Source organism: Alligator mississippiensis, chromosome 2 (genome assembly GCF_030867095.1).
Source record: "Alligator mississippiensis isolate rAllMis1 chromosome 2, rAllMis1, whole genome shotgun sequence".
Lineage (NCBI taxonomy): Eukaryota > Metazoa > Chordata > Crocodylia > Alligatoridae > Alligator > Alligator mississippiensis.
In genome coordinates this window covers 52,119,409-52,137,856 of record NC_081825.1, presented here as the reverse complement: position 1 = coordinate 52,137,856, position 18,448 = coordinate 52,119,409, and the positions used below count along the sequence as shown (strand labels likewise).

Below are 18,448 nucleotides of genomic sequence, written 5' to 3'. Positions count from 1 at the left end.
CCAGAGCAGCCAATTGTAGCAGTGGGAAGGTGAAAAGCAGTGCAGTGTGGGATGGCTGGATGACCAATCAGACCCACATCACAGAATACTTGCTGGTGCCCACACAATACTGGACTGTGAACCAGTTTAAAACAGTACTTGATTTTTACGCTTTCAAAGCTTTCCAGAAAGCTTTAAACCCGTTTAAACAGGCTTGTATGTCGGTCTATTTCACGTTTAAACCAGTCTAAATGGTTACAGGTATTCATAATCTGAGAGCTACACCTGTGGCAAAGCCAAATAAAGAAACTGGAAGGGAAAAAAAATAACAGTAAAATACCACAGTACATCATCAAGGGAATGAGGGAATGAAGAGGGTCAGAATAATTTTGATGACGTTCCACCTCCAAAAAAATACCCCCAGATGTATTGAAGGCTTTGAATACAGTTCAGCACATTTCACAGTCTCCAAAATTATGACTGCGAAACAGCAGAGCAAATTGATCAAGTCCTTTCACCTGCAATAAGTGAGTTTAACATTTTTTAATTAATTTACAAGTTGATACCTACTGTAGAGTGCACTGCATAGTGGGCACTCAAATCAATACAGCTCCTTTGATAGGGTTTGTGTGTACACCCCCAAAAATGTTTTTCAGCTCTCAGAAGACTTAAAACTAATACACCAGAGCAAGCACACATATAACAATAATACTGGATAGCAAAAAAAACCCCATACTCTGCATTATTACAAACACATATTGTCTCTATTAAAATCATTACAAATTAAATTAAGAAGGAGAGAATGTAGTGCACACTGTAGCTGTTTATGTACTGTATTAGCGAGAAAAAACAGGCTGTTTGTCAGATGATACTTTTTATAACAGACACAGCCACAAAGGAGCAACACAGCACCAGGGCACCAATATTGGTGCTAACGAGAATCTACTGGAAAAAAAAAAGAGACCAGTAAAGCTATTGAGAATGGGAACTGATGGATAAAATCCTAGATAACTAGAAATCAAATTTAACATCATCTCATTGCTAGTCCCTCATTTTTCATTGTTATTGAAAAGCTGCATCCAGAACAGTTGTCTACTTTTTCCTCTTTAGAAGATGCAAACTGGTGTGAATAAAGTGACGAACAAAACGTTTTGTTTTGTTTTTCTTTACAGAAATACACAAGGGACAATTTCCGACTTAAGTAAAAAAAAACTAGACTTTAATATCCTATGTGTACCTCAGGCCCAAGCACAGAGGTGCAATATATCCAGCTACATGTTTGTCTCAAGACACCCTACCATAAACATGCACCTCAAAGACTGATTCCAGGGATATATTAACATTATAAAAGGAGATGTGGGGAGATAGGGGGACAGAGAATTACTTGGCACAGTCACTTGTGACTAAGCTCAAACAATTTTATTTTTAACACCCTGTTCTCTCCACGCACGTCTCCTCAGAAGGGACATCTGAGCTACCCAGCTGTGGTGTGCCAAATCTGGGACACTGAATGCCAAGAATTACTGCGGAACAGCCGCTACATCCACTTTTAGAAGTGCCCTGCATGCCTGGACAGTTCTAAGACTGAGATCTGAGCATTCCCTAGACCTAGTGCTTCCAGTAGAAGCAATGTGAGGGTTGTAATTTCAGTACCAAGTCTCCTTGCTAAGAGCCCTATAGCTGAAAACTAAACATCCAGGCAGAAAGTGGTCACAGTATCTGCATGAAAGGACAACTACAAAAGTGGAGGTGGATGAAGCTGTACAACTCCAGGATAAACAGGTAGAAAGGAAAAACAAAAACCAAAAGCAAACATACACAGCAAGCATGAAATTCTGTAGGCCTCTGATGAAGAGATAGTTGTTTTTTTCCCCTTTCTGTTTTAAAAGCAAAGATTTTTTTTTTTTAAATAAATTTTCCTTAAATTGCTTTAGCTTCCTTCATTTATGCCATTTTTCTTGTAAAGATTCCAAAGACTAATTTTTGGGAGGGTTTTTCATAAAATTTAAAACTTCTTCCTAGTTGTGTTAGACTCACCTTTGTGACCAATTAATCCTGACCTTCTGCCCATCTTGTAACAAGCCATCTTCCTGGGAAACAGCTTTTTTCTCTTTAATATCTTTTATGAATCAAAATACTGGCAGAACACACTTTTATAAAATCAGAATTTTTATTGAATTTCTGAAACACAATTTCAGAACCCTCTCACTATAATCTTTTTGGCTATATTCTTTGAAGAGGAAAAATATTGTTACAACATACAGAACTCCTAGTATCATACATTACTTTGGTAAACTGAGGATTTCACTTTTGTATTCACAACTATACTTCTGGACTTCAGGAAAACATCAAAAATCTGATCTTGCAGCATTTTACCCATACAAGTTATCCTATTGAATGGAATAAGAGTAATTACACATGAACAAAAATAAATTTAGCGAGTAAGGCTTTCTGGATTCAGTTCCTGGAACTATGACATGCTTGCCAATGGGATTATGACAGAGAAGAGTCAGTCCCCCCCAAACCCTTACAAAAATTACAAGAGTCATAATAAAACAGCTCACTGCCAAATAGAAGGATTTTGCTGATCTCATGGCTGTTTTTTATTATTTAAATAAAAACAGCACTTGAAAACAGAAGATTAAAAAAAAAAATGAACAACTTTTAAGGTTATCTGACTTAAGAAAAATGAAACATTTTAGAGCCTTCTGCCAAACATTAATGCCTTTATTAACTCAGACCACTGAAATTATTTTTAATAAACAATCACTGTTTCTCTCTGTGGATGGTAAAAATCCAAGACAGGAATAACAACTCTTCCCCTGTCTCTCTCCTATCTCAGGTGTAAGACATGTAGAACCTAGATATCCACACAGGTATGACTTTGCAGTCAAATATTTAGAAAGACGTTAAAATAAGTCAAATCTTAAGGAATTTTGAAACCAAACATTGTCACCATTCCAAACTGACCTGTTAGTTTAAGAGTCATGGAAGTAAAGGAGTACATTTAAAAAAAATCCATTTTAGAAAAAAAAAACCTAAATCTCCCTCTGCCCTCTAACATGAATGGCATAACACAAACTAAGTTATGTGAATTTCTTAATGGAAAAATACACAATGAATTACTTCTAATCTCTGTCCAGGTTCACTACAGTCTTGCAGATTCTGCTCAAAAGATTGTTGTATAACAGGAGGAGGATAATAATAAATAGAAAAATAAGAATTTTGCTTCTCGGGCTTTTTTTGATAAAAGCTAAGAGGTCTAGCTAGAAAGTTTAAGTTCCTGACTTTCCATTTGCAGGGAGAAGAGTAGTTTGTTTTAAATCTCCAGCATTCTTGTAATGCAGTTACTCTGTAACACTGCCATGTGTCTGCAACTGTTACTTCACCTTCAAAATGCATTCTGTTTAGGCGTCATTAAAGAAGTCCTAAGGTCTACTGAAGAGGGGTTCTCTTCCTCCCGACCCAAAAAAGTGACAAAGGCTTTAAGGCATCCACAGAAAGGAAGTGCCTCCTCTGGACGGAAAGTACCCCTGCCATTGATACCCCCACCAACCCTTTTGTATAGGAAAGCTGCAAACCCAGCATTGCTAACCACCATGATTTTACTGAGTCTTCACGGTGCTCTGTTCTTAAGTTCAGCTCCTGAAATCATTAGTTAAGAACCTCTGTTTACCCAAATAGCTGCAGCTGTGAAGGCTATAAATCTTGAACTAAGTACAATTTGGAGGCCCCATGGAAACAGAGTCCAATTGTTGAAAGTTTCAATAAGTTCTCAGGAACTGGGCTCCCCTTCTGTAGGGCCCAGGAGACGTACACACTCCTGCCTACCTTCTCATGTCCACAGGAAGGTAACACGAAGGAATGTCATAGAAGACATGGATGAATCAACAATACTCGGAGAACAGCTTTTTCCAGATACTCCTCATCACTGTAACAGTCACAGCAATTTAAAAGCCCCAGGGGACCATAACCCAGTCAATCTCCCTCCACTCCTTAGAATGTATTTTACACTTCAAAAGTGTAAGAGGGCTATCTCATGCCGCTCACTCTCACCATAAACCCTGGCTCCTGAAGAGCCTCACAAATAAATCCACAAGATTTAAAAACAGTAATCAGTAGTCCTCTCAGCCTTGAGAGAAAACAGGGTTGAGAGCTGTCCCTGTGAATTTCCAACCCGTGTGAGGCTACCAAGAAAATATCTACGATTTTCTGGCACGGATGGAGCAGTTCTTTTACTTAGTGCAATCCTCTGAAGAATGGTGGAGGAAGAACAATCTCTATACATCTAGGCTTTCTCCAGCTTTTTCTGATGGACATCCAGCAAAGCTTGCAGAAGATGTCTCCTTTTCTGTAGGTCTCAAAAGGTTTATAGGGAGGGGAAATGTGACAGGAGCAGAAAGTGTGGGAGGGATAACAAGAAGAAAAATATAGCTTAACAGAAGGCATTTTCCCCTACTTTCTTACTTTGTCATGATCCCCCAGTTCCACACGGAACAGAGGGAACTGAAGAATCACTCTCTTCTTACCAGCTTATAACTGTTCCCTGTCCTATGAAGCTCCCGATGAATCCATAACAATTTACTAGAGCCAGCCAGCCACAGTACTATTATTATGCCAGTCTTAACCTTGTCAAGTTTAATTTTAAAATAAAGTAATCTCTGGTACTCTGCACCAAACCTCAGGTTTCATTTGTTATTGTTACCAAAGGGCCAAAAGAATTTAATTATTTTTGGAAGTAGATGACTTCATGTTCTTCCCTTCTCCCAACCCCAACCTACAAATACTGAAGTCAAAATATATTTTTCCCTCTTAAATCAAACAAAAAGCTATTCATAATCAATAATTTAAATTTCAACTTCATCTGTATCAAGGGGCAATCCATAACACCAGCAATCATTACAAGAACAAACCTAAGATATTAAAGAAGTTATGCCGGTACAACCGGCCTTACACTGACTATAAATGTTCTAATCAAATTAGTGTAAGTTCAAGACTATTTAAGGGGGATTTAATATTTGAATTCTCATTTGATAAACTTGCACATCCTAGTGAGTACCCTTTCTATAATGGTTTTGAACAGAATTATTTTCATATTGGTCAACTAAGGTACAAAATGACTTCGGTTAGACTACCATTAATATTTCAGAGCTGAGGTTACCCATGTTATTTACTATAAATCTCCCTAAAAATAAAAAGGCAGCCCAAGTTACCTACTAAAAATAGAGAACTGGGCAATGAAACGTGTTGCCCGGAAGTTGTTTTTTTTCTGAGTGATTCCAGAAGCACAAGTTCTATGTATATACAGTGCTTATCATGACAGTCCTGCCTCATGAGTATATCCTCTGGGGCAGCACTATGACAATATGAACAAATCAAAGAAAAAGTGTGAACAACAATTTTTTACCCATTTCCTTTCAAATGCATACAAATTGCAACTGAATGAAAGTGGGGCAGAGAGGGGAGAGGAAGACTTTTAAGGCCCCAAAGAATAACTTGTGAAGGAGCTGCTCATTCAGGATTTCTTTTTATCTCTGCTACAAAAACTGCATACTAAAGCAGCACTGCAAGATGCCACACTTCTTCAAAGGGAGGACAATTTAAATATTTGTTTTAAATAAAAGAAAGCCACATTTTATTGGAATCACTTCGAGTAAAATAGTAGCTTTGTTCTTGAGGAACCTTCTCTCACCAGTCACACACATCAGTTCATAGTTAATCTCAGAGATCTCCTTTGTGTTTTGTAAGATCTTTTCTAAGGTTGGGATCAATGTATAGAATCGCAGAAAATTAGAGTTGGAAGGGACCTCAGAAGGTCATCTGGTCCAACCCCTTGCTCAAAGCAGGACCAGCCCCACTAGATCATCCAAGACAAAAGCTTTATCTAGCCAGGTCTTAATAACCTCCAAAGATGGAGATTCTACAATCTCTCTGGGTAGCACATTCCAGTGCCTTATTACCCTCCTAATGAAAAAGTTCTTCCTAATATCCAACCTAAACTTCCCTTGCTGCAACTTGTGACCATTGCTCCTTGTTCTGTCATCTGCCACCACTGAGCTCAGTCTAGCTCCATCCTCTTCAGAACCCCCCTTCAGGTAGTTGAAGGCTGCTATTAAATCCACCCTCAGTCTTCTCTTCTCCAGACTAAATACGCCCAGTTCCCTCAGAAAAAGAGCCTACAAAACAGTGATTCTCCAAGGTGTTCCCTGTACTATGGAGGTAGATTCAGGATCCAAATTTACCTTAATCTCAAATGAGATGTACAATTCACTAAAGCCTACAAATCATCTACTTATTGTGCCCTGCAAAGCCAAGTTTGTAGATTACAACAAACAAACAATCAATGTGAAGGGTGCATGTTATGTCAACCTCTACTATGGGCAGGACCAAGGTGTCCTCTGCCTAATAATTGCCAAAAGTCAGAGAACAAGTGTACTAGGAAGAGAATGGATCAAGACACCGGGTATCAAATTAACAGGAATGCACAAACTCATGATGGATTCCTTACAAAATGTCCTACAGGATTTCAGCAAGGTCTTGATGAACAGCTTGGTGCTTATAAGGGGCCAGCCTGTCATTTACAATGGATCCAACTGTGCTTACAATTCAAAAGCAGCCTCATCATGTTGCCTTCACCCTTCGTCCAAAAACTGATGCAGAGATTGACTGCCTTGTGGAACAAGGCGTCTTGGAAGCAAATTTAAATCTAACTTGGAAGCACCCTTCGGGTATTTGAAGGCCGCTATTAAATCCCCCCTACTCCCATCATGAAGCAAAACGGTGATACTGTATTTAATTATGTGCTGACCACAAACGTATCATTAATATAGCACTGCAGAAACACTCATGGCAAATTCCAGCAGTAAACCAGCTCCTTGCCACTCCCGCTGGAGGCCAGGTTTTTGCTAAATTAGACTTGGTCCAAGTATATCAGCAACTCTCTGTGTATGACCAAATGGCTGATGTACAATCATCACTCATAAGGGAGCCTTCCAAGCCAAGCGCCTACAATTCAGAGTAACCATTGTACCTGGAGTTCTCCAAAATTTATGAATGACTGACTTGTAGGTCTTAAGGGAGTCATGCCATATTTTGATGATGTCCTCACCAGAACAGGGTCCATGCCAGATTTAACTGTCCAACTGCAAGAAGTGTTAGGCTGCATTTCCAATGCTGGCCTACATCTCAAGAAAGAGAAATGTGCTTCTGAAGTAACCAGTGTGCAGTTCCTGGGATTCTGAGCTGATGCCACCAAATTTCATCCAACAAATGCAACGGTAAAAGCTATTCAGAAGGCCCTGACACTAAAATAAGCAGGAACTGCAAACATTCCTGGATCTGCTTAATTTCTACCATTCTTTTCTAAAAGACAACGAGCCTTCACATCTTCTATTGGACACGGATGCCACCTGGAAATGGACTAAACTGCACAACAAGGCTTTCAATGATGTGAAGCGGCTATTGTTGTCTAACAGCATGCTAGTCCATTATGACACTGAGAAGACACTTCTGCTTATTTGCAATGGTTCGCCATATTGACTGAGGGCTATTCTCAGTCACCTTCAGGGTAACGGACTTGAAGCTCCTATTGCCTAGTATTCCCAAACTGTGAATAAGACTGAGCTTCTCTATCAATCTAAGTATAATTCCTCTCATCGCTGGGGTCAGGAAGTTCCATGGCTATGAATGCGGCTGCAGATTCACAATTGTGACAGATCATAAACAATCACAAGGGTTACTCACTAAGAATGGACCAACACCTCAGATCATTTCACCACATATGCTTCATTAGTCCTTACTTTCAAATCCATGACTGTGAATTTCAACACCGCCTGAGGAACTCAACTGCAAAGGCAGATACATAGCGGGTTTTTTTCCCTGAATTCTTTTTCCAAAGATCAAGAACTTCCCTATTTGGTCAACAACCTACTTTTATTTCTAGATGACAAGCAATTTAATTTATCTTGGAAAAAAGAGTTTTGCATAGTTCAAGTTACCAAAATAGAGTGAATTGGGTTTCTGTCTATCTATGCTGGGTCTCTCTCCAGACTGCAGGAAAGTAATATTCTAGGGTCCAGTGTTAAGGGGGGTGGGGGGAAGCTGAAAATCCTGACTATGAGAGATTTTATTACATCTTAGAGAAAAGACGCTTCTCTATCTTCCTCCAAATTAATTCCATTTTAAGACAATTAGCAGTTCAGTCGTCCACTTCCTGACATTAGTCCTTTATCAATAGTATTGTTGTTCCAATTATGCCCACCCACAACCCAACCCTCATGCCAAGAACCACTTGTAACATGGCTTAACAGCATGATTTCATGACCAGGGAATTGAACTCCATGTATAAAGGAGAGCAGGTTGGTTGCTAAGTAACCAGGAAAAGAAACATTCAGGAAGGGGACAGTCAGAATTAAGAAAGAGCTTTTAAGAAGTTTGTTTTGGACTTCACTGAATAGCCTGATGTATTCCATCCACCTTGTCTGCGGTCATTAATTTTGCCCTGGACAAGACAGAGTGAAATTTTGCCGTCAATTAAATTAAAGCCACTTCTTCTGGATTTACACTCATTTAAGAACAGATATAGGTCACAATTGTTCAATTTTTCCAAAGAGTCATTTTCAGGCTAGAACAGAAGTTGCTGAAGGAAGCAGATCACCTGTGCCATGGTGTGTCTACTTCATTGGGTGAAATGCATGTTGTCCTTTGAACCGCCCTTGATGGTGTGGGACAAGGGGCAAAGTAATCCCCCCACTTTCCCTGCCCAGCCAGACCTGTCCCTGGTGATCACCAGGGATGGGTCTGCCCTAGTGGGGAAAATGGAGCTTTTCCCCACCCAGCCAGACCCAGGGCATAGATCTGCCTGAGCAGGAAAAAGCCCTTCCCCACTCAGACAAGCTCTCCTCTAACCTCCCTGCTTATGCAGAGGCACTCTGAGATATTCTGGGGTGCTCCTCTGTAAATGGGAAAAGCAGGCAGGTCCTCCAGGGGGCACATCAGGGCCCCTCAAGCCCTCAAAGCACCTGCCCAGGTGGCAGGAGAACACAAGCCACTCAGGCTGCTTGCACCCTTCTACCACAGAGGTAACAAAGGTTTGCAGCAACAAAGTGGAAGAGTCTATTTGCACCTTTTGTTGTGCCACTGATTTTCCTTTCATGTTGGGCAACAAAGTTGTCCAGGTCTACTTGCTCAGCATTTGTGCCACCATAAAAAAAAAATAAATTATGGCAGCACAACTGGCAAAGCAAGATCTATTTCCACCCTCAGGATTGCTTTGCTGTGACTTGGCAGGGGGCAGGGCTGCAGAAGAGCCACTGTAGAGGTAGACCACGTTAGTTTTTTATGTGGTAGCTCTAGAGCAGGGGTGGGCAAAATGTGGCCTGGGGGCCAGATGCAGCCTGCCAGGCCATTCTATCTGGCCCGCAGGGCACTTAAAAAAATTTAGTAAATTAATATTGATCTGCCCTGGGCTGCCTGTCATGTGGCCCTCAATGGCTTGTCAAAACTCAGTAAGCGGCCCTCTGCCCAAAATAATTGCCCGCCCCTGCTCTAGAAGCAGGGCAGCTGTGTCAGTGCAATGCTACGTACAAGCTAAGTCCTACCAAGAAGTTATGCTAATGCAGTTAAAGAAGTTCTTAAACCTACCAAAGCTAGAGGTTAATTCACCAGTTTAATCCAACTATAGTGTGAGAATTGTTTGAGATCTAATTAATTATTTTGGCTGTGATACTGTGTGGACCTCTGCATACAACAGAACTTTATTCACAGGCTCCCATGAGCAGTTATTAGCCTCACTGGAACTACAGGCATACAAAAAAAAGTTTGATGGATCTGTCCTCTCCTTAGCAAGTGGGCAAGTCAGTTGTACTACAGTAACACTAAAGGTCTCAATGTGGATTGGGGCAACACTGTGCTACCCAGCTAGATCAGGGTCCTGCCACAAAGATCTTTCTGACAATCTCCTTCAAGACAATGTGAAACGAGAAGTTTGAACACAGCGGAAAAAGAGAAGTGAAGCAGAAATGGGGCTGCAGATCTGCTACATGAATAGCTCAATAATTCTGAGCCAGTTAAGCAGACAAACTAGTACTCAATCTATTGACAAATATACTTTATCCACAAGTGCCTCTCAAATAAAGAGAAGGTACCACCTCAGTGTACTTATCACAAGTGATTTTTGTAGCTAATTAAAATGTTTAAAGTTCACTTTAGTTTTCTGAAACACACCCGAATGCCTTTCATTGCATTCTAGAAGTTCAGCTACACTCGAGTAGGTTTTCTAGTTGAGATTCCTTGACATAGTAATCAGGTTTTTGTCCCCGACTTCCTCCTCTCAAGTCCCATTTTCGCAGTCTCTTCAGCTTCAGAGCACTATGCATTATCATACGCTAGGTGGTATACCACACAATTGCTGCAAGAAAGTCGCACGGAATTCATAGGTTCCTGCAAACCTTTGCATTCAGTACTCCCTTAGTACTTCACAAGTAATATTAAATTTTACTTTAATGCTGTCAGTAGTCACACTTATCACCATTTCATAGAATAACAGAAAAGTAAGGATGGAAGGGACCTCCAGATCCAACGCCCTGGTCCAACCCTCTGCTTGAATTAGGATCCTCCCTACCCAAATAATCCCATCCAAGTCCTTGTTTAACCTATTTCTAAGCTACACAGTCAACCCTGTCACATCACTACAAGGCATACTGCCTAAAAACACCAAAAGCACCCTAATCTACCACAGGCCCAGTTGTAGGAACATCCCAAGTAAGCCAATGTGCTCCCCTCCCTTCATAAACCTCCTCCAAAAGGTTATTTCTATTATAAACTTAAACTTGTGCCAATTCAGTAAAGTGGTCTTACCAAACCAGCTTGTTTGTCCAGCACCCCATTAGGCTCCACCTGACAAAACCCCAGCCTGGGAAATGTCTTGTTATCAAACATTCTCTCTAAGGGAGTACATGTTCAGAGGGAGAGAAGAGAAGGGCCTTATTAAGAATTATTGCTTTTTAGTTAATACACATCCCTAGGGAACAACAAACTTTAATGTTGAATGTGGAGGAGAAAAAAAACAAAACATGATTTGTTTATTATTACTATGCAACCATAAAGGAAGTATTTTTATCAGGTTGCAAAGTTTCTAAGGAGTGCAAGTCTATGGGAAAGACATTCGAATTGAACAAAGCCCCAACAATGAGGTTATGGCATAATAATGAGGCAAGCCTAAGGAGGTACGATTCCAAGATAACAATGCCCCTAGGAGATACAGCAGTAAGCTTATACTTAGAACTGGTGTATTATCTTCTTATGAATCTTTGTGGAATAAATAACTCTGCTTTTACAGATATTCTTTATAGCCATCAGCTATTTTAATTTAAAGACTCAGCATGGTAAGGAGCACTAACATTTTAAAATTAGAGACTACTAGATTAAATGAGATTTGCTATTTTGCTGTAGTTGCCCATTATGCTCTGCACGACTGATATGTTCTTTCAGTGAAACTGAGATGCATTAGTCGAAATGAGATACTGTACCTTTAATAATGTAGCCTGATGGAGCTGTCATAGGACTTTTCTTCTGGTGTCTTTATTTTAAGTCTTCTCAGTGCTACTAATATGGCCCACTTTGTTAGTTGTAATGCTTTCTCAGGCTAAAAAGTGCATGCCCAGCTAAACTAAGACAACAACAGTGGATTACAATTACACTGTGGTGAGTGTTGATACTTATATGGAACTAACACATGACTAGATTATGGTTTCATCTGAAACAAATTCCTGATCCAATCAGAAAATCTATACAATTTAAATTCACTATCTTCTTCACTGCTCCAAGCTCACTAAGTCTACCTACCATCATGTGGAATACTCTCTTGTGCAATGAAGAATTGAACCACAAAAATATAGGAACAGTTCTGGGAACCTAGGGTTCCCTCTTACCAGGCAACTGTCCTAACCATTGAGATGGAGTCATGCTCTCCCTCTTGCTCCAAGAATCTTGAACTCTTTTCTGCATAAGAGACAAAGGGAGGGGCAAGAGTACCCTACCAACCCTTAATTAACTTATAGATAGGTGGCATAGCACTCCTTAAGAAGATGAGAGGAGCAGGGATGACTCCCCTCACAAGAAAGGAACTGAACCTAGGTCTTCCACATGCTGAGCAAGTGCTCTAATTCCTAGGCTAGGGCAGTCATTCTCAACCCCTCCATTACTTTTCTGAATGTTGTGGTACCTCTATTGAGAATCACTGAGCTACAATCTAAATTCAGAAAGGATACAGAGCAGTTCCTTGAGGCTAAAAAGGATAGAGCCACTAGTGCCAGGTGAGGGCAACAGGAGCAGGATCTGACCCTGGTCATGCCCCTTCCAGTGTCTGCCCCTACTCACCCCTACCATCGAGGCTGCTCCAACAGTCTCACAAACTAGGGATCATCCTGTGGCCCTTCTTGCTAGTCCTAGGAGTGTGGGAGTTGCAGAGAGGATGAGCTGGGCTTTCCAGCTCCAACCCCACACCTGCCCACAGTAGAACACACTGTTGGGAGTGTGGGGACAGCTAAGACACAGCTACCAGGGGGCAGGGGAGGGCAGCAGCAGCCCCAGAGTACAGCTACAGGCATCACCAAGTAGCTGGGGCAGACACAGGACACTGGCCTGAGAGAAGAGAGCTTTCACCTCCTCAGCCAGGGACCAATGGTGCAAAACCCTTAATTGGATCTTGTGTCACCCCATATCCAGTTAAGAATCACTCAACTAAGTTCTAAAAGATAGCACCCCCATTGCAGGATAAAAGTGGCAGCTGCAGCTGTGTGTTTTGTCAAACACAATCCTACTTGTGTGCATCAGGCATGCTCTCAGCGCGTTTGCTGAATCAAGTCTCTTCAGGAAAATGAACTGGTATCCTCAAATTAGGCGCTCTCCCCTCTATCAGATATGGGATTAAGACAAACACCAAGCTTTAGAGGCCTGACAAGACAGGGGCAATTCTGGTTATGTACAAAAGCAGAACTCAAGGGCCCAAGAGAACTTACTGACAAAAATGACTGAGGTGCCAGGTGGGAAAGGAGCCTATTCTTTGCCTTAGGTAAAACTGAAGACTCCGAAGTCCTTTTAGCAGATCAAGCCCTTAGCTTCTCTCAGTTCCCCTTTTCTCAAATAAGGATAGGCCCTAGTGGAACAGCTATATATCTCCTTAGTGGAAGAGAAATGAGGAATGAGGCAATTTAAGAAGCTAAGACACCTCAGTAACACGGGCTATGACAGTACTCAAGTAAAGAGGCATACATAACAAGCAGCCAGCAGGTCATAGGTTTCAAATGTTAATGGGTGCCATTGCTCAGTTCTTTGATCTAAATACCATTACAGACCTGGTTAAGCAGCTGCGTCGTTAAACAAATCACTAAGGACTCAAAGCATCCCTGATCTTCCCAAGATCTGTAAAGCTCTGTCCACTGATGAACATTCCCTGACATTTTGAAATGGAACAGACACAGCATTCAAAACTTATTGGCAAGTGCCATCTGCTTGAGTGCAGCGAGGGCCTCACTTTGTTCAGCCCAAAATATCCAGAGTTACAAGAGTCAATGTTAACAACATTTTTTAAAGAGATATTAAAGTTTGTGCTTCAGAGATTAGCCACTGTTGGGCACAAGTGCCAGATTGGAGGGACCACTGGTAAAATATGGAAATTTCTATACTCCCAAAACATTTCCTATATCAAAAAAGAAGAGTGGCTAACTCTGCAGTTTCACATTCACATGTGTTGGGGCCGAGGGGCTGTGGCCAGCAGCCCGGGCACATGGGCCGGGGAAAAGGTCGGCACGGCAAACTAGAATTAGGCACTGACGCGTAGAGGTTGATTAAAGATTATTTTACTTACACCGTAGATGGTCGCGGTGCAGGCAGGAAAACTTTCTTGAGTTGCAGTTACAAAAACCACACGTAGAGTTTGCTAGGCTCCACAAAACAAACACGAACAGAGCTCTGGATACACACTCACGGAGTTTGCTAGGCTCCGTGGAACAACCAAAACGAGAGTCCGAAAGGTGACTCTCCACGAGCGCGCAGGGTAGGGTACGTTGAGGGATCGTGCGGCAACAGGGAGAGGCTAGAGGTTGATCAGGCCCCTGTATCCTCCTCTAAGGCACACACGGAGTTTGTTAGGCTCCACAGCGCGCTTAGAGTTCTTCACGAGGTGGATGTGAAGTCCTCCAACTTGGGCGGAAACCGCTCAAGCTTCTTATACAGCTTGCAAGCCAATCGCTACCCGCCACGTGGAAATAATTTAGAAACAGCCAATAGTGGGAAACAAATTTACACACGGGTGGCGGGAACTCCGTTGCACCAGGGTTTTCTCTATGCAACTGAGAATTGCACCGTGCAAAGAAAGCTCCACGTGGCGGGAAATAATTCTGCAGTGCCGAAGCGCACACAAAATCATACCCTTTGGGTCATGACAACATGAAGTGCAGTATTATTAACATAGACATACATCATCACATGCCAAATCAGTCATACCAAGGTGCCAAGAAGAAAGGGAAGAGAGTGAGCATTCTTTGTATGTCACATGTAAGGTACTATACTTATACATCCAACACCAGAGCATAAGGAGTTAAGGGAGTTTCAGGAAGGTAATTTCTATATTACCATTCAGACCAGAAGTCCATCTAGTCCAGTACCAGATGCTCAGGGAAGGACAAGGAAATCTCTATAACGTAAACAGTGAAATATACTGCTCTTGGGGAAGTTTCTTCCTAATTCCTGACAACCTCTGGTTTATGCTCTTAAGTAAAAAGATTCACAGACTTAATATGATACTATGTGAAGTAACTGTTCATGTTCCGGTTACTCTTATGTGGCTAACAAACCACCAAGGCGCTTGGCTTCAGTGATAACCAATGGAACTTGCTGCCACTTATGCACTGTGTAAGAACAGTAATATTTTCTCTCATTAGCTTTAGCATAACATTTTGCATCTTTTGTTCCTTGTACTATAAGGAAGAGCATATCAGAGCATTTAAAATTTATCTTGTCCAGATTTTATATACCTCTACCATGTCCCCCCTTTAGCTGGCCTTCTCTTTGAAACTACTTTTTTCATCTCCCAATACAGATGACTTTCACATTTCTTACTGTTTTCATTTCATGTATTTTCCTGTCTCTGGACCTCTTGCATTTTGCCTTAAGAAATGGCACACACCCCCACCCCCTCATTGGCAATGATTCTACATCAATGCAGTTTTATTCAAGACATCGCAATTTTATTTAGTATCAGTGAAAAAAATTACTCTTCATGTGTCATCAGTTTCTAATTGATCTTTCTGATGTATCCCTCAGAGCTTAAAATGTCGCTTTTTATACATTTGTTTTGAAATGTTACAAACATGATTTTCCCAACTGTAAGAGAATATAAACTAGAGTGATTTATTCAGAGCTGCTACAGTTGAAATTTAGAAATTTGCAGTTCAAGGAAGCACTAGTACAAACCATGATAGTCTTCATGTGTGCTCTGTGCTAGAGATGAGATTAATGACTATTTAGCGCAAAGTCTACTGTTACATGTGGGAATATTTAACTACTAAACAACAGTCTGGATGTACAACATCTTTACGTAATATAACATGAGAGGACACTGGCTATATTGGGGGGGAAGCCCCCCCCTTGTCCCATCAGTAGAACATTATTAACCTGTGACCTCATTCCTCTTCCTGTTTTCTTATTATTTGTCTCAAGAAATCAGTTGATGTGTCGTCCCCAGTGGCCTCTCTTACTAAGGGAGCCCTACAGTATTTCATAATTTGCCTAAGCCCATAATTTTATGGTGCAGCAAATAGGCCCGACTATAGAACAATCTAGTGTGCTCTGCTCCATGTTCCCCCTTGGTGCACTCATTTTGAACCAACGACCATCACTCCCATCCCTGTTTTGTCTTTTCACTGTCCCACATAATCAGTGATATGCCCTTAGTGGCCCCCTTCACCAGGGGAGGCTACTTGGTGGGCTTTGGCCCCATGATTCAGAATGGAATATCAAAAGGTCTGTCAGTGGAGCAAGACCAAATTTCTTTCATTAACTCATAACAGCTATCAATGCAGGAAACTGTAGCAATGATACAGAAAGTTCTTTCATCCTTAGACGAAACTAATTTAAGAAGTACAGTAAATCACCCACACAATAATCTTCATCTCCCTCCACCCAGAACACTCCCTAGCCTCCACACCCCCTAGTCTTCCACACCATGAAAGTGCTACTCCCACAAACCATTCATAGCCATGGCCACCAGGTCCCGACACACACGAACCAGAATAGCACAGGAGAGGGGGAACCACTTCCCTCCTCACGTCTGAAATGGAAGCTCTTTTTCAAAGGACATGTTAACATAGGAAGTACCACTGAGTCATGACCCACAAGGTAAATCCCCCAGGATGCATTTTGCAACCCTTCTGGCTGTACTGTTAGCAAGCCAAGTGCCCTGGGTTCAAATGAGAGAAATTGCAAGTCACTTACTAGTTCCTTTCCTCTTTCAGCACCCAGAAGCCTTTTGGCTCAGAACAAGGGAGACACAGGGCATCTGAACCTCAAGGCCTCTGGGCCTGGGGCTTGCACATAGGATGCTTGCCTGGATTTGGGGAGTAACCGAAGGCCCAAACCAAAGACATTGGTAGGGAGGATACCTGCCCGGTGGTAGAGCTACACAAGCTTGCTACAGGCTGGGGCTCTGTGCCCTGCTGTCTTTGCCCCAGGAGCCGCACGCTGGCTGCGCCGCAGCACCTGCCTGCCTGGCAGCGGAAGGCACAGCATGGCATCACATGGCTCCTGGGGCCGTGGCAGCGGGATATAAAGCCCAGTGTGCAGTGGCACCCTGCGTCCAGCCTGTGCATAGGTCCAGGGGGCACATGCCCCCATGCCTCCCCTGGGGTGTGTGCAGCAGTGGAAGCCCCCACGCCCATGAACCAGGCCCCTGCAGCTCCATCCCATGCTCCACCCCAGCCCTGGGACCCCGTTCACTCCAGCCCCTGCCCCACTCCCTTCCTCACCATGGGGGCCTCGATCTGCCCCCGCAATGCCTCTTCCCTCCCTCACAGCTCTACCCCCTCACACACTTACCTGCTGGGTGGTGCGCGTCTGTCTGCCTGCCCACCCCTCACTCCCAAGCTATGGCCCCCCCACAGCCCTGCTCACTCCTAACCCACAGTACCCCGCATCCTCCCACAGTGTGCAGGAACCCCCCTCCCCTGGCTCCACCCTCCCCAGCCCCCAGCACCTTCACAAAACTCCCCACACACACACCCCCCCCAGCCCCATACAAAGTACCCACATCATTTTGCATAACTTTGTTTTTCTGTGCATAATTTTGAGTTTCTAGCTGTGCAATTAAAATTGCAATGCACTGCGACTCATTTTTTTTTTAATTGTACAACCAATTGTGATCAAATTTGTTAATCGTTTAACAGTCCTAGTTAGAAATGATCTAGCCTTGAAAAACACCCCCCACCCACCCCCCCATACCTCCCACACGCCATACAACCCCTGGCGCGCACACCCCTGTTCACGACTGAAAAAGACACCCCCCATCACACACACACTGCACACACACAGCCCCTGGTTCACGACAGCTGCTTCGCTGCAGTCTCGGGGGGGATGAGATGAAGCGATTGCAGGGGGAAGGGAGGATTCCCGCCCCGGTTAATCCGCAGCCGCCGCAGCAGATGGCGGGAGGCGCGCGGTGCCTGCTCCCCGGCCCGGCGTGACTGGACTGCTGCAGCTCCCGCGACCCGCCCGTCCCCGGCGCGCTCACCTCGATCCAGCGCCGAGCCTCGGCCAGGGCGGGCTCGGGCTGCACGGCGTCCTGCAGGGGCGGCCCGTCCTGCTGCCCCGCGCTGGGACTGGCCATGGCCGACCCCCGCGGGGCTCTCGGCGCGCGGAGCCAGGGCCGCCGCCGCCACTCCGCTCCGCTCCGCTCCGGGGGGAGAGCGCGGGTGTCTGGGCCGCCGGGAGCCGGGCTCAATGCCGCCCCGCCCCCGCCACTGCCTAAAAATACCGCGGAGCCGCGAAGCCGCTTTGCAGCCAACCCGTGCAAGTGCCCAGGCCGCCGCCACCAGCAGCAGCGCCCGCAGCAGCGATCACATGCCTCATTATGCACCGGGCGGGGCGGGGCGGGGCGGGGCGCTGGGCCCGGGCACCGGGGATGCTCCGCTCAGCACAGCCCAGGTGCGGCCGAGGCACCGGTTCCGCCGCGGAGGAAGCGCCTGGCACAGGGAAGCAGCCACCCGGCCTTGCCCTCTGCTGCGCTGGATCCCTCTGGCTGAAGGGGGTGCATGCAGCCCTGACCTCAGGCCCAGGAAGCAGCAGGGACAGCCCTAGCAAACTGCCAGAGAGCAGTTGTCCTCCTGGAAATCCCCCCCCGTAATTCTCTTCCATCTGGTCCAATATAAGTCCCCAGCTCATGCACCTGGAAGTCCTGCCTACAGCCTCAGCCCGG

At 43.9% G+C, this 18,448-nt stretch overlaps 1 protein-coding gene across 9 annotated transcripts in view; it reads right to left on the bottom strand.

The window, feature by feature from the left end:
* Positions 1-18,075, bottom strand: part of LIMCH1 (LIM and calponin homology domains 1) — a 326,420-nt gene extending 308,345 nt beyond the window's left edge. For 2 of the 9 annotated variants that reach the window (XM_059721671.1, XM_059721672.1), the window contains exon 1: positions 17,765-18,066. In XM_059721671.1, coding sequence (XP_059577654.1) covers positions 17,765-17,860 — 96 coding nt within the window. In that variant the 5' untranslated portion in view covers positions 17,861-18,066. Of the gene's footprint in view, positions 1-17,764 lie in introns of all 9 variants that reach the window. The other 7 variants (XM_059721669.1, XM_059721670.1, XM_014594935.3 and 4 more) reach the window with 5 other exon arrangements.
* Between the last annotated feature and the right edge of the window lie 373 nt (positions 18,076-18,448).